Source organism: Bubalus kerabau, chromosome 4 (assembly GCF_029407905.1).
Source record: "Bubalus kerabau isolate K-KA32 ecotype Philippines breed swamp buffalo chromosome 4, PCC_UOA_SB_1v2, whole genome shotgun sequence".
Classification (NCBI taxonomy): Eukaryota; Metazoa; Chordata; class Mammalia; order Artiodactyla; family Bovidae; genus Bubalus; species Bubalus kerabau.
In genome coordinates, this window is record NC_073627.1 from 4728336 (window position 1) to 4755103 (window position 26768).

A 26768-nucleotide genomic window follows, 5' to 3' on the forward strand; every position below is an offset into this window, starting at 1 on the left:
TGGTGTATTTATCTCCCAGTCTAAGCATAACCTTCTTCAGGCAGTTATTTTGATAAAAGGTTAATGATGAACACAACAGGCAGAAAGATGGATGGATAGACAGATGGATGAGTGGATGGATAGATAGATAGAATATATTGTCTACTTCCTTGGTGGTCATTGATTTATTATATCCCTAAAACACACATAGGTATTATACTCAGGTTGTATAACTGAAGAAACTGTCCCAGAGAAGTTGAGTAACTTTTCCAAAATCGCACAAGCTAGCAAGTGGCAGGGACAGAATTAAGCTTGGGAAGGAAGACACCCCCAGCTCCACCCACCCTCTTACATGGCCTCTGCAAGCCCACATCAGGCCACGGTTTCACTGGCTCTAAATAACTTGGACGTTAAGCCCAATGTCAAGGCGGGATCGAGGCCTCTATTACTTTATACACCATAGTTTAGAGATGGTAACTAATCAGTGGCTGATTGACAGGAGAGCTTCATATGTCTCCTCAAAACGATTTTTCCATTGTTTAAGGAGACGTGGTGCATACCGATCGAATGCACTGACCAAGTTGGAATTTCACACCCCCTAGGAAGCCCAAGCCAGTTGGCCTCAGCCCAGTCCCTGAAAACTAGAAGAGTAGTTAAAAGTGTCATGAGCCCCCAGGGCACATGGTTAAGGAAGCCAAGTTCAGAATTATTCAAATTATTCCCTAGTATGTTGGAAGCTCCAGGCCTAGAAGCAACCTCTTCTCTCTTCAAGCCTAAAATTTTATTGGATAGATGAGAGTGATGAAAATATTACTCCTCCGCTTGGAGACTTCAACAATGTGGAGATGTTTTTGAAAACGCCATCGGAATTTTCAAGTTCCTAAAAAGAGACTTTTACAGCTTGATATAGACTAGGGCTTCTCTGGTAGTTCAGACCATAAAGAACCTGTCTGTCATGCAGGAGAACGGGGTTCAGTCCCTCAATCGGAAAGCTCCCCAGGAGAAGGGAATGGCTACCCACCCCAGTATTCTTGCCTGGGTAATTCCATGGACAGAGGAGCCTGGCGGGCTACAGGAAATGGGGTCACAAAGAGTCGGACATGATTCAGCAACTAACACACACACACACAGACTAGGACTTCCTGCAGGAATCCAAATTAGAAAGAGTCCCTCATCTGTTTTTCTTCTTTTGATTGCAAACTTTATGTTAGTATTTGATGTTGCTGTTTAGTTGCTAAGTCATGTCTGAGTCTTTTGCAACCCCAAGAATTGTAACCTGCCAGGCTCCTCTGTCCATGAGATTTCCCAAGCAAGAATATTGGAGTGGGTTGCCATTTCCTTCCCCAGGGCATCTTCCCAACCCAGGGATCAAACTGGAGTCTCCCATGCTGCCTGCATTGACAGGCGCATTCTTTACCGCTTGGCCACCCGGGAAGCCCTTAAGTTAGTATATAGGTTTGTTCATTCAACTAGACTTCAGAACACTAACCACCTTTCACATTATAAACAACAAGTCCTTATGAGTGAGAACAATAATTAAGTAATCATGCTATTGTACATTACCACGTAAAAAATTCCATTGAGTCTATCAAGAAATGGCTATTTTAGTTGTGTTTAGACTAAAACCTTGATTATCTACATCAGTGTTGGAAAGGAGATTGCAAAAGTAAACAACAGCTGCAGATTAACTGGAAATGTCGCACAAGGCTTTAATTTCCATATACCCTCACAACATTCTCTCCCTATAGTCATGTGGAGGACATCACAGTGATTTTCATTGTAGATGCTAAATATCTAATGTATGTTGGTCTCATCATCCCCAAACATCATAAGCAAGACCACATCACCGTGAAGAACCACATGATGGTAAAGAGCCTGGATTTACTTTATGAAAGAAGAACCTAGGTTCGGACATTGATTCTACTCACTTCTGTGTGATCTTGGGCAAGCCACTTAGCCTCTCTGAGCATCTGCTGCTGCTGCTAAGTCGCTTCAGTCGTGTCCAACTCTGTGCGACCCCACAGACGGCAGCCCACCAGGCTCCCTTGTCCCTGGATTCTCCAGGCAAGAACACTGGAGTAGGTTGCCATTTCCTTCTCCAATGCATAAAAGTGAGAAGTAAAAGTGAAGTTGCTCAGTTGTGTCCGACTCAGCGATCCCATGGACTGAAGCCCACCAGGCTCTTCCATCTATGGGGTTTTCCAGGCAAGAGTACTGGAGTGGGGTTCCATTGCCTTCTCCGCTCTGAGCATCTAAAAGAAGGATAAAAATATTGCATATCTCATTAGATTGGTGAGAGAAATAGATTAGTACTTATCAAAAAGTACCCAGGGACTTCCCTGTTGGTCCAGTGGTTAAGAATCTGCCCACCAAAGCAGGGGCCATGGGTTCGATCCCTGGTCCAGGAAGATCCCACATGCCACTGAGCAACAAACACAAGCACACCTTAACCAGTGAGCCTGTGCTCCTGAGCCTGGGAGCCACAAGCACGGAGCCCATGGGTCACAAGTGCTGAAGCCCAGGTGCCCTAGAGCCTGTGCTCCACAGCAGAGAAGCCACCACCACGAGAAGAACAGCCCCCGCTTTCAGAGAAAGCCCACGCAGCAACAAAGACTGGGTGTAGCCAAAAGTAAATAAATGCATAAATAATTGGGAAAAAAAGCACTCAGCACAGTGCCCAGCACAGAGTGAAGGTTTGTAAGTGTGAGCTGTTTCTACGAGCATATCCTCTTCCACAAATAATTTTGTGCTGAACACTCAGGAGAAGCTCAATATAAATGTGATAATTTGTTACATGAGGGAGACGATAATCACAAATTGGACTACAATGCAGAGTAATTCTGGGAATTTAAAATGATTTTCTTTTTTAAAAAGTGCCTCCCTTGTTACCCGATTCTTCCCCAGTCTTTCTCGTTCCCCTATTTTATACTTTACTCAAGGCATCATTTCACGCTCCAAAATATTAGACTCTTATAGGCATTCAGAAGCCCCAGGAGAAATGGAATACATTTACAGACCCATAAACATCTAAATTAGTGCTATAAATGGGAAATAAAGTCTATAGTTGGAGGGTGCCCAATACATAATATGTTGTGGCAAAGAAGAGACTTCCTTTCTGGTGGCTGGAAAATCTATTTGCTCTAAGTATTCAATTTTCAAATGGATAATAAAAATAAATAATAGGCATGCTTCTGCTTAAATTGCACCTTTCATGGGAGATCTCAAAGAGTCTTTCAACTGTTAATTTATGACCTCTGGGGAAAAGTAGGTGGCAAGTAATACCTTTCTTCCTCAAATGGAGAAACAGACATAGAGAGGCCCAAGTGACTTGTCCAGGGGCACAAGGCAGTCCCCAGCTTCAAGCAAACCAGACCAGCTCATAGGAAGAAAATGCAGAGACATTCTCTGCAAATGATTAAGACCCACACTTGTTGTTGTTGTTCAATCACTAAATCATGCCCTACTCTTCTTTTTCAGCCCCATGGACTGTAGCCCACCAGGCCCCTCTGTCCATGCGATTTCCCAAGCAAGAATACTGCAGTGGTTGCCATTTTCTTCTCCAAGGGATCTTCCAGACATAGAGATCAAACCTGAGGCTCCCGCTTGGCAGGTGGATTCTTTACCACTGAGCCACCAGGGAAGCCCAAAATCCATATTATTTGACTATAAAACCAGAGATGCATTCTGACATGGGTCATACAACTGTTAGACAACTAATACTAATTTTGTTGGTATACCAGTTGTCTGATTCCTCAAAAGCACCTACTCTCAAAGCTTTATGGTTTATATCAGTAAATGTTGATTCTTTCTTATGCCTCTGCAGTGGGGCTGGGAGTGTCTAGGCCAAGCTCAAGGCCGAGTTCAGCCATGCAGCAGGCTAGTCTGTATCTTCTCCCCATGTCTCTCACTCCACATGGAGCAGGGGTCTAGCCAGGGCAAGACTGTCTCATGGCAATGGCAGAGGAACAAGAAAACGAATCCCAACCATACAAGTAAATCATGCTTTTTCTCCTAATCCTATGTGCTATAGCAAGTCAATGACTGAACTGTAACAGAAAGATGGAGAAATAGGCCCTCCCCAATGTGAAGCTGAAAAGCCACATGGCCATGCCTCAGATCAATTTCCTTGGAAGCACTCCACGCCCATGAAAGGAAGAGAAGGGAGTGAATGCTCCTGAACAACCATCTGATTTACCACCATCAGCTCTTTCTCATTAATATTTCAGACTCTTCATATGTACTAGACTGGGGCCAATTCACATGCTTCTGTAATTTCTCCTGGACCAGTGGCTTGATCCCTGGCCTGGAAGGATGCAGTTTACATAAGATAGCAAATACCTCTTGTCATTTATTAGTATCTCCTTGATACCAAATTTAAAATGCTAAGCAGAGATTTAAGAAGAAATCAGCTAATAAGGAAATAATGCCCATCAGTTTGGATGAAATTGCATATAGTAGATCCATGTGAATAACTTCAGCATGTGGTCTATTTACAGATGCTCTTTCATGCCTGGGATTTCCAAGGAGCCAGAAATGCTTGAGATCTATAAAAGGTGCCATGAAATGTTTTCAGCAAATGGATGCTTGCTGCAGAGGAGATCTCTTTTGCTATGGTTCTACCTCCCCAAAGCCTCAGAAAACTCAAGAAGTCCAGGATGCCATGGGGGGATTCTCCCTTGTTCCTTGCATCCTGTTATGAATCTGCATCCTCCAAAGTCATTCCCTGCTACCTCCACTCCCCGCCTCCAATCCTAGGTTGCTTCTCAACCTAGACCAAAATTTCCAGCTTTAATACACATTGTTGTTGTTCAGTCGCTAAGTTATATCCGACTCTTTGTGACCCCAAGGACTGCAGCACGCCAGGCTCCTCTGTCCTCCACTCTCTCCTGGAGGTTGCTCAAATTCATGTCCATTGAGTCGGTGATGCCATCTAACCATCTCATCCTCTGTCACCCCCTTCTCCTCCTGCCCTTATCCTCCTGCCCTCAATCTTTCCCAGTATCAGGGTCTTTTCTATCGAGTAGGCTTTTCACATCAGGTGGCCAAAGTATTGAAGCTTCAGCTTTAGCATCGGGATATTCAAGGTAGATTTCCTATAGGATCCACTGGTTTGATCTATGTTCACTGGGAATTAGACATTTTCTTTGTCTCTCTCCCTCTCCTTCTCCCTCTCCCTCCCTCCCTTCCTCCTTCTGTTTCTTTCTTTCTCCTCACACTATGCAGAGCCAAAAAAAAAAAAAAGGACTTGGGCTCCAGTCTAGTCTGAATTTTCTAGACTGTGATGAGATTTAAAGAAGCTGCAGTGACTTTAGATGAGCGATGAGACTTCAGGACATGAAAGAAAATTTCCCCGGTCTGCAAGGCCCCTGCAGGGCCGGCCTAGCTATAACGGGCAAGAAATAAGACCGGCTGTCCCCCTCACGCTTGTGAGGCCCAGCTTTCTCTCCGAGGTAGCAGCATCTCCTCCACATCACGGCCAACCCCTGCCTCCGGGCTCCATCTGAATCACTTTCCTTTCTGGTGAAATCTATAGGTTCCTGCCCAGAGAAGAGGGACTCCCACTGAGTCAGGACTCTTTCTCCAGGTTATATATGTCACAATTTTCCATGCTTTTAACAAGACTCAATTAAAAATTAATCGGCCCAGCGTGGCAATTTGAGAGGTAATTGTTTCTTTTTCTGACTCCATGGCCATAGGCTAAAAGCACACCCAGAACCTAAATTAATCATCTAATTGGGATTTTTCCATTCTCCAGCCACTCAGCCTTCCAGGGGTCCCCACGACATGCTACCTGACCTCAATAATGAGATTGCCCTGGTGCCCACTCTGCAGCTTTCTGGCTTACTTTCCCTTCCAACACCCTTTAGTAAGATGGAAAATAGCCATGTAGGCTGTTTACCTGGGTCTTCTCCAATGACCAACAGCCTTTATTTTCAGAAGCTAAAGCGCCGTAATAAGGATATACTGAAAACAATGGGGCAGGTTACTATAGACAGCTTAGTCTGGAATAGCAAAAGTTGGTTTCGACATAATGGCAGTCCTGGACTGGTTACAGAAAGCATGGTCTATTCATTCACCATGCAGTCTGTACATACAGCATGAGCGATACAAAGATACAAGAACTGTTATGTTTACAACTACAGAATGTTTTCACATCAAACCATGTACATCCTCATTTAACACCCAGAGCAACTATGCAAATTATCGTATTCTATCTCATACAAATAAATCTATTGAGTAAAAGAAATTCGGTTAATAACAGAAGTATTTGTGTGTTGGCACAGAGTAGCTAACACACACACTACCTTTATGCTGACTCTAGAAGAAATATGTTTTGTTTACTCTTCTCAAATTCAAGATTAACAGCAATCTTTTGGTTTCTGTAATGAAAGATGGTGAAGGCTTATATTTTATTATTTCATTTGTTGAGCCTTGGCAGGAGTCTTGTGCTTTCCTAAAGAGACGGTATGAAAGAGCCTATGCATCTTATTTTTTCTTAAGTTGCTACCTTGGGAAAAACTAATCAAATGTTTTCACTATGTTCTTCACATACGTTCATCCATCATACACTAGAAATGGGAAAAAAATGCTTTGAAGGATTTGGGGTGATATTTATCTAAATGGAAGATTATTCCTTATGTATAGAATTATTACTCAGAAGACAAAGCTTGAGTTCTCTTTCTTCCATAGAATGAAACAGTAAAGAATGCATCTTCATCATACGTTGCTCTCTCTGAATACACTCAAACTATGAATTTATAGCTTCTTGCAGACTTCTGCCATTCTTCAAAGTTTCTGTGATCCAAAAACATATCTGGCACCTTGTAGGTAAGTAAGAAATTAATTGTAATTGAATTGATCTAACCATACCCTTGCATCTCACACCAATAGCTATTTTAAATACCAGTGATCTATATGTTTTGTCAACTCTAAAACAATATGCACACATTAGGTATAAATATTAATAATAATTATAAACCTATGTCTGTATTTGAGATTAAGTTAATAGTATCAAAAGAGTTGTTCTTCTCTAGCCACTAGGATTTATTCTGCCAAGGCAACCAATCTCTTCATGGTAGTAAATGTAGCTTTGATGAAACCTATTCCTTATAGTTGCATGGAATAATGAAGGCCATCACTTTAATTTACTGGAATTATTTATAGGTGTATAAAGAACAGTGCCAATTCTCTTTCAAAAATATTTATCAAAAAAGCAAATAAATAAGGTAGTGTACCAGTTTTATATGTTCTGATAATCTTTACATTTTATGTGTTCTTGAATCTTTACAATGGAACTATTATATTACTCAAGGGTTTTCCCTGGTGGCTTAGACGGTAAAGAATCCGCCTGCAATTCGGAAGACCTGGGTTCAATCCCTGGGTTGGGAAGATCCCCTGGAGGAGGGCATGGCAACCCACTCCAGTATTCTTGCCTGGAGAGTCCCCATGGACAGAGGAGCGTGGCAGGCTACAGTGCATAGCGTCGCAGAGTCGGACATGACTGAGCAACTAAGCACAGCACATTATATTACTCAAAGGCCTTACTTGCCTTACAGAGGAGTCCTGGCTCTAGGAAAAAAAAAAAAAAAAAAAAGCTTACAGGCATGCCTCTTCATCCCACTAGACATATTTTCCAAACAAGTAATTCTGCTTTTACTAGCTTCATCTCAATCTTGTATAAGACAATCAGTTATGCAGACAAACCATGGGGATTTTGCACTTAGTCTAATCAAGACAGTCAAACAGTGCTAAGAAGTTTCAACAGTATTTGCTTTACACATAAAGGAAGGTGAGGACAAATCCAATAATTTTTAACTGGAGTATAATTGTTTTACACTGTTGTGCTAGTCTCTGCTATACAACAGTGTGAATCAGCTATAAGTGGACATATGTCCCCTTCCTATTAAGCCTCTCTCTCCCATCCACCCCACTCCTATAGGTCATCACCGAGCACTGAGCTGAGCTCCCTGTGCTTTAGAGCAGCTTCCCACTAGGTATTTCTACTTTACTTACGGTAAAATAGAGTGTGTGTGTGTGTGTGTGTGTGTGTGTGTGTGTGTGTGTCTGTGCATTCAGTCGCTTCAGTCATGTCCGACTCTGAGACTCTAATGAACTGCAGTCAGCTAGACTCCTCTGTCCCTGGGATTTTCCAGGCAAGAATACTAGAGTGGGTTGTCATGCCTTCCTCCAGGGGATCTTTCCAATCCAGGGATCAAACCTGTGTCTCCTGCATCTCCTGCACTGCAGGCAGATTTTTTACGAATGAGCCACCGGGGAAGCCCCCAGTGGTGTGTCTATGTAAATTTTTATTTTACCTAATTTATCGTGTTCCGTACAATTCAGTGCTCACACTGTTAGCTCTCAAATCTTATCTGAACGAAATAAAATTATTTCTGCAGCTGCTAATGGCATATTAGAGATGGCATGGATATAATTCTCCCCACTGCCTGTTAATCGTAACAGTCCCAGGATTTTATTATCGATGTCCAGGCAAAGCATCTCCCTTGAAAGAAGAATTTGCATCCGGCAGGAAGCTCTAGCCTCTTCCTGTTCATATCAGGAAAAACGCAAGGGGACTCCCTAAGACCTCTGACCCTCTCTCCAGGGTCGCGGTTGCCTTAGGGGCCTTTCGCTGTTGAGAAGGAGCCACCAGCCTCCTTTCCCTGGTCCTTCCCCCTTCCCTGCCCAGGCTCACCTGTGATCACCGAGGGTAGGAAGAGACGAAAGCCCTCCCCAGGCTCTGATAACAGGGTTGCCTGACTGTAATTACAGGCTTTCGCTTCCCAGCTATCCAAATGACAGTCACACTCGAGACTGAAACTCCTTGGTCAGATGGAATCAATTACTGGGCAAAATTGGGAGGTTAATTTTCCCCAGAATGAGATATGCCTTTTAGCTTTGCCATCTCTTCCACTCCAGCTGGTGGCTTATTCGGTCGCATTGTTCTCTGGCCATAGGAACTAAGTTCCATTAGGGAGGATTTCCAAAAGAGTTGATTTGAAAAGGAAACTCCATCGGCCCTCAAACTCAATACCCACTGAAGAGCAGGCTGTTGTTAACCAAGCAGCATGGGCAGATAATCACCCGGATTCACAGTGGATGGGCATGAGGTTAATCCAATAGGAAGAGAGACAATTTTCCAACACAGCATCATTCACTGGAAGGACTGATGCTGAAGCTGAAGCGCCAGTACTTTGACCACCTGAGGCGAAGAGGTGACTCACTGGAAAAGACCCTGGTGCTGGGAAAGATATAGGGCAGGAGGGGAAGGGGCAACAGAGGATGAGATGGTTGGATGGCATCACTGACTCAATGGACATGAGCTTGAACAAATTTCAGGAGATGGTGGAGGACAGAGGAGCCTGGTGTGCTGCAGTTCATGGGGTCACAAAGAGGCGACTTAGCAACTAAACAATAACTACCATTCCCTTTCTGAAGTTCCCCTGGCTATAACGTAGCAAGACCCAGTATGGGCGGAGCCTTCCTTTTTGGAAACTACCATGAACATAAACCAATTCCTTCATTAGAATAACTTTCTAAGTATGATAAAGCATCTCTTTAAAAACAAATGAAACAACCAGTGTTCATCTCCTCCAAAGGGATTTGTCTCTTCTGGATGGTTTAGTGTAAAAGTAAAAGTAGCTTCCATTTAATAGAACATAAATAATAATAACAAGAATAATGATAACAACAGTGACCAAAATGTATTCAACCTATGCCATGTTTCAGGAAATGGTATGATTTTTTTTATTTTCCTGAACTCAATTCTCTCAAAACTGTCCTAAGCAGAGCCACTGAGAAGTTGGGAAACCCGCTCAGGTTCACCTGACTGGTAAGCAAGGGGCCAGAAGATGAACCCAGGTGACCTGACTCGAGAGTCTATGATTTAAAATCTCACCACCTTGCAAACTGAATCACTCCATATGCTCATAAATTCCAAAATGAGAGATTCTCTCAACACTTTCTAGGTGGGGGGTTTGAAGCACAGAGATAGTCATTCACTTATTCTATAAGTGAATGAAGCTGCTATTCCACACCACGTCCGTCAGATTCAAAAGCCGAGCTTATCCATTAAAAACTCTACAGAGCCTCTGCAAAGAGCCACTTTTGCAAGATCTTGAATGATAGCTAAATCATTGGGGTGTGTGTGTGCACTACCATGTCCAACTCTTTGCAATCCCCTGGACTATAGCCTGCCAGGCTTCTATGTCCATGGGATTTTCTAAGCAAGAATACTGGAGGGGGTTGCCATTTCCTACTCCAGGAGATCTTCCCTACTCAGGGATAGAACCCACGTCTCCTGAATTAGCTGGCAGATTCTTTACCACTGTGCCATCTGGGAAGCCCAAAGCATTGGTAGCAATGATCAAATCTAATATATTTTATGTTCTTCCATTAATCCTCTTTAAGGCTATGGCTAGATCAAATTTAGTGGATTTATATAACTCCTATGATAATATCATATTCTTACATTTTATCCGAAATCCTATATAGACGATTCTTTCACCCATCTTTCTTAAGAAGACACTCCCATAAATAAATACACACCTCAACAGGAAGTAGACATCGAGAGTTCAAATAGCTTGTAATACAGTCTTTGGAATTAAAAATTGATGTCATATCTGCTACTGAAACTCCATATCCTTATAATATCTGATAAGTTTAAAGGCAGGTATTTCTTATTGCCCTTCAGTCTCTGGGTCAGAAAAAAACCAGCCTCGGGTATCTGCTAATTGTACACCATTCATTAGAAGTAGGGGCTTTCCAGGTGGCTCAGTGGTGAAAAACCCACCTGCCAAAGCAGGAGAAGTGGGTTCAATCGCTAGGTTGGGAAGATCCCCTGGAGAAGGGAATGGCAATCCACTCCAGTATTCTTGCCTGGAGAATCCCATAGACAGAGGAGCCTCTGGCAGGTTACGGGGTCACAAAGAGTCAGACACGACCGAGAAACTACACAACAACAACAACAACAACATTAGAAGTAGAACTCGGAGGGTTCATGACACCCTTAGGAAACATTTCTTGAGTTTCTGTTGCATACTAGCATGGTTTGGTGGTTTAGTCGCTCAGTCGTGTGTGACTCTCTGCAACCCCATGAACTGTAGCCCACCAGGCTCCTCTGTCCATGGGATTCTCCAGGCAAGAATACTGGAGTGGGCTACCAGCCCCTCCTCCAGGGGATCTTCCTGGGGATCTTCTCAACCCAGGGATTGAACCTAGGTCTCCCGCATTGCAGGTGGATTGTTTACCATCTAAGCCACCAGGGAAGCCCTTTCTTCCCCTAAGGAGTATATGATTCTAATAAAGGCATTTATGAGACAAGAATGTGGCCAAGAGGAAAACAATAAGTTCAGTTCAGTTCAGTTGTCACTCAGTCGTGTCCGACTCTTTGTGACCCCATGGACTACAGCAGCCAGGCCTCCCTGTTCATCACCAATTCCCGGAGTTTACTCAAATTCATGTCCACTGAGTCGGTGATGCCATCCAACCATCTCATCCTCTGTCGGCCCCTTCTCCTCCCACCTTCAATCTTTCCCAGCATCAAGTTCTTTTAAAATGAGTCAGTTCTTCTCATTAGGTGGCCGAAGTATTGGCTTCAGCATCAGTCCTTCCAATGAATACTCAGGACTGATTTCCTTTAGGATGGACTGGTTGGATCTCCTTGCTGTCCAAGGGACTCTCAAGAGTCTTCTCCAACACCACAGTTCAAAAGCATCAATTCTTCAGCGCTCAGCTTTCTTTATAGTCCAACTCTCACATCCATACATGACTACTGGAAAAACCATAGCCTTGACTAGTCGGACCTTTGTTGGCAAAGCAATGTCTCTGCTTTTTAATACGCTGTCTAGGTTGGTCATAACTTTTCTTTCAAGGAGCAAGTGTCTTTTAATTTCATGGCTGCAGTCACCATTTGATTGTTTGAAAACAATCAAAACCGAAATAGATAAAACAGATCAGTTTTCTTTCATTTTGGGGAGTGGGGGTGGTATTTATATTAGAGCAGGACACTTTAGAGTTCATATATAAATTATAGAATTCATTATAAGAATTTATTCTCCAGCATAATATTCTGGATCCCAGATGTCACAAAGTGAAGCTCACCTGTACTGAAATGATGTCTGGGACTTCCCTGGGGGTCCAGTGGTTAAGAATCCACCCACCAGTGCAAGGGACACGGGTTTGATTCCTGGTTGGGGAAGATCCCACATGCCTCAGGGCAACTAAGCCCACGCAGCACGACTCCTGCAATGAGACGCCACCACAGGGAGAAGCCCGAGCACGGTGAAGAACAGCCCCCATTTGCTGCAACTAGAGAAAGCCGGGGAGCAACAACCAAGACCCAGTATACCCCAAAATAAAAGATAAATTAAATAAAAAAATTTTAAAAATGAAATGAAGTCTGAGATGATACTATACTGAATCAGCTAAGAGGACATTCTATTCTTGGTAGACACCATCTTATGTCCCATCATTCTTTAGACCAGCATAGCATGACTTCTGGATTCAGAAAGGATACAGTACCATATGGCTCCGGATCTCCGTTCCTTTCCTTCCCCTTACTCTCAACCCTGACTGTTCTTCTCGTGGGCTCTGTTTTCTTCCTTGCAAAAGGTAGTTCCCAATAAGAGCAGGAACACAGGTGCAGCTTGAGAACTGACTTTCCCCAGTTACAGCGTCTTTAGTGTGTGGGTGTAGAAGCAGCCCTGGTAAAAGGGCTTTCTCATTATTATTATTTTGTGGTCAAAAGGTTGCATACACTAATTTTTTTTTTCTGCTGCTAAAGCTTAGAAAGGGTGGAAAGCAAAATATTTTGATAATTATTCAGGCCATCAGGTTACATAAGAGGTACTGCAGCTTTCTGCATCAGACTTGAACAGTTGAAACCACAAATTCTGTTTTTGCAGCCATAAAACATTCGTGGCAAAAAAAGAGAGAGAGAGAGAAAGAGAAAAAATAATAAAATCCATTTTCCATTCGCTTGAAACTTATAAAATTTAATGTGGTGAAAAATGACAGTTTATTCCCCGTAGGAAACGGCTCAGAGCCGTGTTTCATGGGCAGGGTGTGGAGACGGCCATGCACATTTGCAGTCCTGGAACACTGCAAGAAACCTGCGTGCTGCAAGAGGGTGTCGCAAGGCAAAAGATCTAAGTGAAAAGGTAATAAGGCCTTGATCTAAAAGGAAAAGCTGTGCTTTCTGCTGAAATAACTAAGGGGCAATAAACAGCAGAGGATCGCACATCAGCGTGAGAAATAGATGCAGACAGACACACACCTGTGTGTAGACGTCCAGGCAGGACTGATGACATTTTGCTCTTTTTTTTTCAGACTGGAAAACACTGAACTATTTTTTTTTAGATGGCATTACCTGTGATCTCTGTAAAATACAATATTCATATAATATTTGTCTCTTTCTGATGCCTATCTAAAAGCAAAATTAGGGCATCTGATGTTGAGCAGCAAGAATACAAGCTCTGGGCCTGTAAGGAACTGGAGGAATAGCTGTTGGTTTGTCCTTTAACTCATCCAGCCTGGATTATTTTTCTGTAAAGTTAATGGTTGGACTAAGTGACTTCTAAGCTCAAGTTTAAAATTGGGATATAGTTGCTTTACAGTGTTGTGTTAGTTTCTGCTGTAAAATGAAGCAAATCAGCTGTATGTAAACATCAATCCCCTTCCTCTTGGCGCTCCCTCCCACCCTGCTCCCTGTGCGACTGCTCATGGTCATCACAGAGCACGGAGCTCCCTGTGCTCTACAGCAGCCTCCCACTAGCTATTTATTCGACACACGGTAGTGTATATATCAGAGAAGGAAACAGCACCCCACTCCAGTATTCCTACCTGCAAAATCCCATCGACAGAGGAGCCTGACAGGGGACAGTCCCTGGAGCCACAGAGTCGGACACGACTGAGCTCGAGGCACATGCTGACTGCCGCATCTGTTCACATGTCAGTGCTGCTCTTCCAGCTGATGCCACCCTCTCCTTTCCCCTCTGTGTCCACATTTCCATTCCTATGTCTGCATGGCTATTCCTGCTCTGCAAATAGGTGCATCTGTACCATTTTCCTAGATTCTACGTACATGCATTAATATATGATATTTAACAAGGAGAAGGGGGAAGCAGAGGATGAGATGGTTAGATAGCATCACCCACTCAATGGACATGAATCTGAGCCAACTCTGGGAGACAGTGAAAGACAGGAAAGCCTAGCGTGCAGTATGGAGTCCATGGGGTCGCAGAGTTGGACATAGTGACTCAACAACAACAATTAAAATTCTATGGGAATTTTAAAAAAGGATAATTATCAAGTCAATGGAGCTTTGAACCAAGTAACAAATAGCCAAGTAACTGAAAACAATGACTTTGACTAAACCTGAGTGAAAATGAACATTACCTGTGTGGAATGTCTGAGTCCCATGATTGCTGTAGTCATATATTTAATGTTTGACTACGTATATCTCTTAGCTATTGCCATAATGATGCTAAGAGGCCACTCCGAAACTCAGTGGCCTAAAGCCGTGCGCGTCTATTCCTGCTCCAGGGTCTATGGGTCAGCTGGGCAGTTCTTTTGATCTGGTGCAGGTACAGGTGCCCTCCGCTGGGTTTGGGGTTTGCTTATAATTAACTGTTCATGAGGTTCACTGGTGGACCAGCTAGGGGATCCTTGCAACAGGACAGCCTCACCCACGTGTCTTGTGATTCACTGCCTGGCGACTGGAGTGACAGAGGTCATACAGACAAATGATTCTCATCATCAAGCAAAGTAGCACAAGTTTGTGCTCATGGAGCATGGGATGTGTCCTGGGTGAGAGAAGAGACAAACAAGGCCACTTAAAGCACATGCTCAGAACCGGCACCCTGTCATACTTACCATGTGTGACTGGTAAAGGCAAGTTGCAAGGCAGTCCAGGTTCTAGGGATGGGGAGATAGAGACCGTATCTTCAGGAGAGCCACTGGGAAGTCACATTGTAATATGTGTGGATTTGGGAGGTGTGGCAATAGACTATACCTAGACACTGGTATGGCTGAAAGTGTGATCTTTTTTATTTTCTAATTATAAAAAATAGGTCCCTACCAGGGGGAAGGATGGAGGTAAAGGACAGTTAGAGAGTTCGGGATGGACATGTACATGCTGACATATTTAAAATGGATAACCAACAAGGTCCTACCATTGGTACAGGGAACTCTGCTCAACATTATGGGGCCTCCTGGATGGGATGGGAGTCTGGGGGAGAATGGATACACGTTTACATAAGGCTGAGTTGTTCTGCTGTGCATTTGAAACTATCACAACATTGTTAGTTGGCTATATAGAATATAAAAAAAAAATTTAAAGGGTCTTTATACTTATTAGCTTCAGTTCAGTTTGGTCACTCAGCCGTGGCCGACTCTTTGTGACCCATGAATTGCAGCACGCCAGGCCTCCCTGTCCATCACCAACTCCCAGAGTTCACTCAGACTCACCTCCATCGAGTCGGTGAAGCCATCCAACCATCTCATCCTCTGTCGTCCCCTTCTCCTCTCGCCCCCAATCCCTCCCAGCATCAGAGTCTTTTCCAATGAGTCAACTCTTTGCATGAGGTGGCCAAAGTCCTGGAGTTTTAGCTTCAGCATCATTCCTTCCAAAGAAATCCCAGGGCTGATCTCCTTCAGAATGGACTGGTTGGATCTCCTTGCAGTCCAAGGGACTCTCAAGAGTCTTCTCCAACACCAAAGTTCAAAAGCATCAATTCTTCGGCACTCAGCTTTCTTCATAGTCCTACTCTCACATCCATACATGACCACCCGAAAAACCATAGCCTTGACTAGACGGACCTTTGTTGGCAAAGTAATGTCTCTGCTTTTGAATATGCTATCTAGGTTGGTCATAACTTTCCTTCCAAGGAGTAAGCCTCTTTTAATTTCATGGCTAGTCACCATCTGCAGTGATTTTGGAGCCCCCCAAAATAAAGTCTGACACTGTTTCCACTGTTTCCCATCTATTTCCCATGAAGTGATGGGACCAGATGCCATGATCTTCGTTTTCTGAATGTTGAGCTTTAAGCCAACTTTTTCACTCTCCTCTTTCACTTTCATCAAGACGCTTTTTAGCTCCTCTTCACTTTCTGCCATAAGGGTGGTGTCATCTGCATATCTGAGATTATTGATATTTCTCCCAGCAATCTTGATTTCAGCTTGTGCTTCTCCCAGCCCAGCGTTTCTCATGATGTACTCTGCATAGAAGTTAAATAAGCCGGGTGACAGTATACAGCCTTGATGCACTCCTTTTCCTATTTGGAACCAGTCTGTTGTTCCATGTCCAGTTCTAACTGTTGCTTCCTGACCTGCATATAGGTTTCTCAAGAGGCAGGTCAGGTGGTCTGGTATTCCCATCTCTTTCAGAATTTTCCACAGTTTATTGTGATCCACACAGTCAAAAGCTTTGGCATAATCAATAAAGCAGAAATAGTGTTTTTCTGGAACTCTCTTGCTTTTTCCATGATCCAGCAGATGTTGGCAATTTGATCTCTGGTTGCTCTGCCTTTTCTAAAACCAGCTTGAACATCTGGAAGTTCACGGTTCACATATTGCTGAACCGTGGCTTGGAGAATTTTGAGCATTACTTTACTAGCGTGTGAGATGAGTGCAATTGTGCAGTAGTTTGAGCATTCTTTGGCATTGCCTTTCTTTGGAATTGGAATGAAAACTGACCTTTTCCAGTCCTGTGGCCACTGCTGAGTTTTCCAAATTTGCTGGCATATTGAGTGCAGCACTTTCACAGCATCATCTTTCAGGATTTGAAATAGCTCCACTGGAATTCCATCACCTCCACCAGCTTTGTTTGTAGTAATGCTTTCTAAGGCCCACTTGACTTCACATTCCAGGATGTCTGGCTCTAGGTCAGTGATCACACCATCGTGATTATCTGGGTCATGAAGATCTTTTTTTGTACAGTTCTTCTGTGTATTCTTGCCACCTCTTCTTAATATCTTCTGCTTCTGTTAGGTCCATACCATTTCTGTCCTTTATCGAACCCATCTATGCATGAAATGTTCCCTTGGTATCTCTCATTTTCTTGAAGAGATCTCTAGTCTTTCCCATTCTGTTGTTTTCCTCTAGCTCTTTGCATTGATCACTGAGGAAGGCTTTCTTATCTCTTCTTGCTATTCTTTGGAACTCTGCATTCAGATGTTATATCTTTCCTTTTCTCCTTTGCTTTTTGCTTCTCTTCTTTTCACAGCTATTTGTAAGGCCTCCCCAGACAGCCATTTTGCTTTTTTGCATTTCTTTTCCACGGGGATGGTCTTGATCCCTGTCTCCTGTACAATGTCAAGAACCTCAGTCCATAGTTCATCAGGCACTCTATCAGATCTAGGCCCTTAAATCTATTTCTCACTTCCACTGTATAATCATAAGGGATTTGATTTAGGTCATACCTGAGTGGTCTAGTGGTTTTCCCTACTTTCTTCAATTTATGTCTGAATTTGGCAATAAGGAGTTCATGATCTGAGCCACAGTCAGCTCCCAGTCTTGTTTTTGCTGACTGTATAGAGCTTCTACATCTTTGGCTGCAAAGAATATAATCAATCTGATTTCAGTGTTGACCAGCTGGTGATGTCCATGTATAGAGTCTTCTCTTGTTTTGTTGGAAGAGGGTGTTTGCTATGATCAGTGCGTTCTCTTGGCAAAACTCTATTAGCTTTTGCCCTGCTTCATTCTGTATTCCAAGGCCATATTTGCCTGTTACTCCAGGTGTTTCTTGCCTTCCTACTTTTGCATTCCAGTCCCCTATAATGAAAAGGACATCTTTTTTGGGTGTTAGTTCTAAAAGGTCTTGTAGGTCTTCATAGAACTGTTCAACTTCAGCTTCTTCAGTGTTACTGGTTGGGGCATAGACTTGGATTACTGTGATATTGAATGGTTTGCCTTGGAAATGAACAGAGATCATTCTGTCGTTTTTGAGATTGCATCCAAGTACTGCATTTTGGACTCTTTTGTTGACCATGATGGCCACTCCATTTCTTCTAAGGGATTCCTGCCTGCATTAGTAAATGTAATGGTCATCTGAGTTAAATTCACCCATTCCAGTCCATTTTAGTTCACTGATTCCTAGAATGTTGACATTCACTCTTGCCATCTCTTGTTTGACCACTTCCAATTTGCCTTGATTCATGGGCCTGACACTCCAGGTTCCTACGCAATATTGGTCTTTACAGCATCAGACCTTGCTTCTATCACCAGTCACATCCACAGCTGGGTATTGTTTTTGCTTTGACTCCATCCCTTCATTCTTTCTGGAGTTATTTCTCCACTGATCTCCAATCGCATTTGGGCACCTACTGACCTGGGGAGTTCCTCTTTCAGTATCCTATCATTTTGCCTTTTCATACTGTTCATGGGGTTCTCAAGGCAAGAATACTGAAGTGGTTTGCCATTCCCTTCTCCGGTGGACCACATTCTGTCAGACCTCTCCACCATGACCCATCCGTCTTGGGTGGCCCCACGGGCATGACTTGGTTTCATTGAGTTAGACAAGGCTGTGGTCCTAGTGTGATTAGATTGGGTAGTTTGCTGTGAGTATGGTTTCATTGTGTCAGCCCTCTGATGCCCTCTTGCAACACCTACCATGTTACTTGGGTTTCTCTTACCTTGGACTTATTGTCTTTCAGTGTTTTTTGTTTTTTTTTTTCTGTGTAATCCACTGTGACACTTTTTTCTGTGTCATTTAGTTGCTAAGTCATATCCGACTATTTTGCAGCCCCATGGGCTGTGCCCCTCCAGCCTCCAGCCCACCAGGCTCCTGTGTCCATAGGATTCTCCAGGCAAGAATACTGGAGTGGGTTGCCATTTCCCTCTCCAGGGGATCTTCGCGACCCAAGGATCTAAGCCATGTCTTCTGCTTGGCAGGCAGACTCTTTACCACGGAGCCATCTGGGAAGCCCATAATCCATTCTACTTACCACCATTCAGCGTCATATCTGGTCAAACCATAATTTGGAGCTAATTAATCCTGAATGAATTATTATAACATTGACTATCGATCTACTTTTGGATTAATGGTGAGGAAAGTTTCATCACAATTAAAAATATATAAACATGAATCTGAAATTGGTCCTAATCTAGCTGTTATACAGAAAAGGATAGATATAATTCTTGTGCAGCCTGGAATCTAAAATATTAGTCACAATTAAAATCTAGAGATATGGAAGATGTGAGATCATATACTATCTTTCTGCTATTCTTAGTTTATGATTTAATCTTTTGAGTCTCAATTAGCTTTTCTTCAAGAAAAATCCCCAAAATGTACTTATTCAAAGTGTCTTCTAATGGTATGTTCTTTCACTTTAAGTGGACTCAGTTTATCAACACTCCTAACTGGCACTGCAGCACCTATAACTTACTGAAGTCATACAACATATATATATACACACATATATATATATATATATTAACATTCTGAGTACTCACAGTATCTAAATAAGTAAAAATACTCAAGTTATATGGTATAGATTGATGTCAGTAAATGGCTTTGAAGAAACTTAGCCAGGGACAAATCTTGAGCTGCAGCAGATAAAGACTAATTTCCTTCTACTGGGGCTGCCCAGGTGGCTCAGCGGTAAAGAACCTGCCCACCAATGCAGGAAATGCAGGTTTGATCCCTGGGTCAGAAAGAGCCTCTGGAGATGAGAATGGCACCCCACGCCAGTATCCTTGCGTGGAGAATCCCGTGGACGGAGGAGCCTGGTGGGCCATAGTGCATAGGGTCACAGAGAGGCAGATGCGGGTTAGTGACTAAGTGACATCAGTAACAACAATTCCATTCTGGTAAACTTTATCAGTACTGTTCTTGCAATATGCCTGTGGACAACACTAAAAATGCTCTTTCATACAAATGTTTTCTAATACTGTAACTGCTCTCCACCAGTCATGTTCAAATCTTGCCGTATTATAACAGCCACTTTACATCCTGGTAGATTAATATGACTGAAAGGAGAGACATATTTGAGACCAAACATGGTAGTGAAACTTGTTATTTCTTGTCTCATTTTCTGTGTTATACCAAAAAGAGCTGGTAAATTTAAAAAAATAACAAAATAATTATTATAGTTCATAAACACTATGCCATAGAAAAATATAATGGACATATAGATGTAGAACATTGCTTTCCTTTTTAGAATGAGTTCTAGTGATATTTATGAGAATGAGACTTACTTTTATGCTCAACATGTCCTTAAACCTTTTAAAAACTTCAAACCATTTAAAGACACAAGGTGAAGAAAACACATTAGAAATTTCCCAATAATGAACTACAAAAATATAATATTACCAACTTAAAACCAACATTATTCCCCTCCTTGTTAGAATTTGGCACTTTTCAGCGTTAGATACAATTTAAAATATCTTTGAAGAATATAACTGAGTCTTTTCAATTTGAGAAGAAAAATGTACTGCTTGAAGTACTAGCTAATGTGCAAATACAAAAACTGAAAAGTAGCTAAATATAAGACAGAGACACCGAAGAAGCGATTTCTTCAGCGTTTTAAAAGCTGGTCTGTACCAAAGCCACAGTTCTTCTGTGGATGCAGATGTGTTCCTAAGAGTCTTTCCAGTTGGCACAGCAGTGACAAGGTGCATATGCTTTTTCATACTTTTTGTTGTTTATACAAAGCTATTTTGGTTGACTCCACACAAATATAGGGAAATAGAAGCTTGAGGTCACCACTGGAATTATTCAAAAAACACAAAGAAAACCCATGTGTTTCATTCATACAGCAATTGGGGTGAATGTGGTTTTTGGCCAACATTTTCTAGAAAACCACCTAGACCCACAAATTTTTTCTGAGACCAGAGACACAGGCAGAATCCCAGCTGATGGGTCTCACTGAGTCTGGAGATGGAGACTTGTCCAGGTTGTACACTCCACATTTTCCTGATCTCTTGGAAGATCAGAGGAGGTTTACAGATAATATGGAACTAGGAAGCACTCAGGGGCCTTCCCAAGTGGCTCAAGGGTAAAGAATCTGCCTGCCAATGAAGGAGGCACAGGAGACGTGGGCTCAGTCCCAGGGTCAGGAAGATGCCCTGGAGAAGGAAATGGCAACCCCCTCCAGTATCCTTGCCTGGAGAATCCCATGGACAGAGGAGCCTGGTGGATTATGGTCCATCAGGTCGCAAAGAGTCGGACACGACTGAGCACGCACACACCACCCAGGAAGCACAGAATGCCTTTCAAATCCTAGTGGAGTAAGAAATCCAGGTGGGCTGCCTCCCACCGCTCAGGACCAAGACGGCCTCTGTGGCTGCTTCCCATGGTCCTTGCTCACACAAGCAGCCCGTGGTGCTCCCCAGGCTCACATCCGGACTTCACTACTCACGCCTGCTGAGGATCCCGGATAAGTCACTTAATCATGTCTTACCTCAGTTTCCTCACGTAGAACATGAGGATAATAGCATATAACTCACTGCATTCTTGTTAGCATGAAATATGATTGTACATACAAATCTGCTTACCACAGTGCCTGGAACGCTTCAAACACTGCTGGGTTTGAAATGTTAGCTGCTGAATTGTTCTTTCTTATGTCATCATCATCATTAGTCATTTGCAACCAAACACATACAAAGAAGTCTGACTGTCGTAAATCTGACATAGACCTTACATATCATGTAAAACGCTTATTGCTAAGAAAGGAATTCTTAGAGAATCCCTAATTGGAGGATTCCTCCTTTGGAGAACCACCATTAATACTCTGGGCTCTGAGGCTCATCTGCGGCAAATCATTAAAGGGGACTGAGCACCCTGTCAGTCAGGCCTGTCCCCGCCTCTGAAAGCACCGTTAATCCCTGGACTCCCGGATCAGCATTTACGGAGTGCCACCCTGGGCAGCAGTGGGACTCAAGAAGGAGGAAAATTGCCTCGCACCCGACAGATGCATGGGGCAGAGAGGAGACAGCCATATTCTCAAATAAATACCGTGCACGAACGCATCTGTGCTGGCACTGGAAACCAGCAGGGTGGCCAAGGGGAGCGTGCTTACACTACGCCTGAGGGGCTGCGGAAGGCTGGGCACAAGAAGGGACACGCCAGCCATGTTTTGGAAGATGAGAGGAAGTCAACAAACAGGAAAATGGGGGGAAAAGGACTCTACATATAGAATAGCAGATACCAAGGGTAGACACAGACATCAACCAAGAAATTTTCAAGCAGGAATTATGGGAACAGAGCTCTTCCCTCCCCAACTATGCAGAAAGCGAAAATAACTTAAAACATAGACCACAGATGCCTACGCAAACCTCAAGCCTAAAAAAAAAAAAAGAGAGACCCAAACATAGCACAAAAAAAGAGAGAAAAATGATACTTGCTTAGATAACGGGACATTTTACTTGCTTTTGGGGGAAAAAAAATCTCTCCTTGAATGCCTTCTCTCCACAATCAGAATCTTTCTCTTTTTAATGGACCAGAGGAAACGAAGTAATATTTATTGTGTCTCTTGCATTTGCTCCTTACAAAAATGGCATTAGCCTCATATGGAAACACTTTGACAGGCCCCTGAAAATAATTCCTTAACCACAAACATGTCTTCTACTTGTCTGATCTCAAATTGTTCCAAGGGAGTATCACAATTTCAGGTCAACTTTAAGGATATGACAGGCGCTATCAGTCCATTAAACATGAATGATATATGAGGGAGAGGCTGCAGGCATTGGCACGGCAAGAGAGTCTGCAGCTGGAAGCCCGGCCCGGTCCCGGAGGGCATCTGCCTTGCTGGGATCGTTCCTGTCCCACCTGGAGACACTCGCTGGCAGCTCCCCCGCACAGATGAGGGAGGAACAATGGACCTTCTCTCTGTGTTCATCACCCAGATACCATCTCGGAACCTCCGTGCACCACGATTACTGGGAGCAAAATAACCCAGATAGGATTTCACATCCGAGCGCTCTGGATACGGCAGGAACAGAGATGCCAGCACAGAAACCAGCCCTCTCCCCGAACTCCACCCCTCCCGCCCCCCCGCATGCACCTCCGTGGTGCTCTTTTGCTTCTAACTGGCAGACACTCGATCTGCACAAGCGCTTTGTTCTCAGAGTGCACAGGCCGCTGGAGACCGACTGATACATGTGGGAAAGGGGCGCCATATCACCGCACCTGTTGCGGAGGACGCCCGCCCCCCCTCCCTTCCCGCGGCCCCATTGTTCACCGCCTGGTTGTGTTTCAGAGCGGCAGAAGCCCAAAGTCGCCAGCATTCAACATGAACAGGTACAAAGAGGGGGCCAGAAAGTGTCCCTGCAGCTCGGTGTCTCCCGAAGCCTGCCCAGCGATCTATTTCAATAGTAAGTATAACAATCCTATCTCTTTTCAGAGCTGCGGCTTGTAAGAACCAGCAAAAGGTAACAACGCAGGCATTTATTTGGGCCGTCCATTGAACAAAACTGGTGTGACTTCCCTACACACACACACACACACACACACACACACACACACACTCACTATTCACATTTGGTACCCTAATTCAACGTTGTTCCTATTTGGCATCCTCAAGTCAATCCTATCTGTTGCTTTAGTGAAAGTAAATAGACTTGAGATCAAAGGTAACAGGGAGTTTTATCTTCCAAGAGAGCGGGCTGCAGGACCCATACCATTTCCCAGCTACCTCCTTGGAATGTCGGCCGAAACCAAGTGACTTGACATACAGGTCTTAACAACAGAGAACACACACAAATCCAAAGGAGCTAAAAAGAAGCCATGCAGCCACAGCCCGAGTAACGGCGCAGCAAGGAAGCAAGGCCGACTGAGAAGCTGGATGGCCCAGCTGTTTAGCCGGTGTCTGTTACCATGTGGACACTAAAACGTCAGATTCTAACTGCTCAATGGTGGTAATAACACGTCATAAGACCTGGAAATGGAAAAGGCCATTAAATCATCACGGAATGCCTCTGCCAGCACTGAATGCACTTCCCAGAGAATATTCCTTAAAACGCCCCCTGAGATGTACTCCGAAGCCCAAGTCATTTTATCCACCTCCTGAAGAGCGCAATCCATCTATCTTCAGTATCCGATTGCTGTTATGAAATTAAACTTTGGCCTCAGAAGCACTGTCCCATACCCAATGAGTCCACGGTACCAGGTTTTCATTAAGGACCAGTCATAACCCTTGGAGGAGGCAGGAAAGGTCATTTTATCCATTCCCCTACCTCCGGGCAGGTCTCGTGTGAAATGACACCAGCCTGGCTCTTATTATAAAAATTCCCAGAGCAGGAAGTTCTGTAACCCCTGTTGTAATAGTGCTTTCCCATGACACATAACCCTCGTGTAGAAGGCGCTTTCTACAGTCTAGACAAAACCCCTCCAACCATAGTTTAAAAACGTGTTCCCGCAGTAGCCGAGGACTATTTATCACCCCCAATGCATGGCGCGTACCTGCAGAGAGTGATAATTTAATAGTGCTGCCTCTGTATTATAGCTTTTGTAGCCTAATCTTGATTCTAGCTAGGATTTTCCTACCCACGTTTATCAAAACAAAAGGTGATGTGGGCTTTTAGAATGCAACGGTTGTTTTCCTTGTTGCTACTTATGGGCATTGCTTTTTATTTTGACTAGCTACGAAAATAACATTGAAATTAGAATAGCACTCTCCTGACTGAGACAGTTAATTCAGATGTTAAGTGTGATGCAAATCCATTTAATGTTTTAATCATTTTCGTTTTATAGAAAGAATCATAAAGAGATGTACTAAACCAATTAAGTGTGTAAAATCTGGAATCTAAAAACATACAAGTATTTTTTAAATCTTACTGAAGTATAGTTGGTTCATAATGTTGTGTTAATTTCTGTTGTACAGCAAAGTGATTCAGTTTTACATACATATATACATATGTTGGGGCTTCTCTGGTGGTTCAGATTGTAAAGAATCTGCCTGCGATGCAGGAGAAGAAGATTTGATCCTTGGATCGGGAAGATCCCCTGGAGAAGGGCATGGCTACCCACTCCAGTATTCTTGCCCGGAGAATCCCATGGACAGAGGAGCCTAGTGAGCTACAGGCCATGGGGCTGCCGAGTTGGACACGACAGAGCAACTAACACACTTTATACATATTTCTACATTCTTTTCCATCGCGGTTCATCACAGGATGTTGACTCTGTCCCCCTGGGCTGCACAGGAGGCCCTTGTTGCTTGTCCATCCTGTGTAACAGTTGGCATCTGCCACTCCCAAACCCCCGCTCCATCCTCCCCTGGCACCCTCCCCCGGGCAACTACAGGTCTGTCCTGTTTCTGTGAGTCTGTAAAAATCTTCAAATATTGAAATGTTCACCATGCAGCATGCTAACTGTGCATCACTTCCATTACTTAAAATAGATAAGAGGAGAGAATCTTACTGACAATCTGAGTTACCAGAAGTAATTGAAAGTAATGAAATAGCATCTCTGCACATTACATCCTTAACTGCTCTTTTCAAAATTATAATGAAGCCTCAGTCGTCTTTTAATAAGGAACCTGGAAATGTAGAACCTGAGTTTATGCTTTCGACAACTTTATTATCTGCCTTTCAACCAACGGGTGAGAATAGGCTTATCAACAAGATCCTTTGAGGAAAGAAATCAGAATTGATTACTTTCATGATATTGTTATTTTCTCCAATTTGAAAAACAGGAATAAGTTTATGCTAAAATGTATGTTTTCATATTAACATTTAGAAAAGTTTCTAAAAGGTATCACATTGATAAAAATGAAACAACATAAAATAAGTTTTGTGATGGAGTCATTTGTACTTTGTGTTTATTTCAGATTGGAAACAAAATTTGAAAGCATTAAATTCTGTGTGCTCAGTCATCTCTGACTCTTTTCCAACCACCATGGCCCACCAGGTTCCTCTGTCCATGGGATTTCCCAGGCAAGAATACTGGAGTGGGTTGCCATTTCCTCCTTCAGGAAATTTTCCCAACCCAGGGATGGAACGCGTGCCTCATATGTCATGCATCAGGCAGGCAGATTCTTTGCCACTGCGCCAGCCTGGAAGCATTACATTCTAAAGGGTGAGCATGTGACTAGGACCTTTCACACCTTATTCTGCATTGTGTTGGGGGGGTTGTTTTCTTTAAGTTAGCAAGGATAGGAGTTTTCCAATGAACATTCCAATGTTAATTTTCTAATATAGTTGTCAAGCCAGACTTTCTTCACATATCATGATAAGAAAGTTTAGCCTTCTCAAAATTTTTAAGATAGAGACAACTTCACTCGAAGTAGGTCTGAAATCTTCCAAGCATTTTATGTTACGTCCATGACACAAGGCTCCTGTAAGCCTACAGTCCTGTGTATGAGACCACTATTAGGATGCTGCTTGAGCCTCACATAACATTTTGGGAGAACTTCATTTTCAAGTCTCTGCCCCCAAAGAAAGACAGACCTCCATGGATTTCTGATCCCAGCCAGAGCTGTTGTGCACACACTCACTCACCTGCACCATCACTACCGGTTCACGCTTTATTGGGTGCTTGCCATGTGCTAAACATGCCATAGGCATCATGTGATTTGATTTTCATCATCAGCCTGTGAAGCAGGCACTGTCGTGATTTCCACTCTGCAGGTGAGGTTCACCAAGGTTAAGTACGCTGCCCAGGGTCGCACAGCTGGGAAGTGGTGCGGCCAGGACTGAACCCCAGGCTGCGCCTGGCACCAGGCTCTGTGCAGGCGTCTCTGCGAGACTGCTTTCACTGCCACTTCGAGCCCCTGTGCCCTGTGTCCAGCCAAGGCGGCAGCTTGGAATCATCAGACACGTGAAGCACCCAGAAAGGCAAATCAGATCTGAAA

At 43.4% G+C, this 26768-nt stretch overlaps 1 protein-coding gene across 1 annotated transcript in view; it reads right to left on the minus strand.

Annotated features, from left to right (window-relative positions):
- Positions 1-1672: 1672 nt before the first annotated feature.
- Positions 1673-26768, minus strand: part of LOC129650563 (uncharacterized) — a 157831-nt gene continuing 132735 nt past the window's right edge. Inside the window, exon 7 of the mRNA XM_055579186.1 lies at positions 1673-2231. Within this exon, the coding sequence (XP_055435161.1) occupies positions 1972-2231 (260 nt within the window). The 3' untranslated portion in view covers positions 1673-1971. The remainder of the gene's footprint in view (positions 2232-26768) is intronic.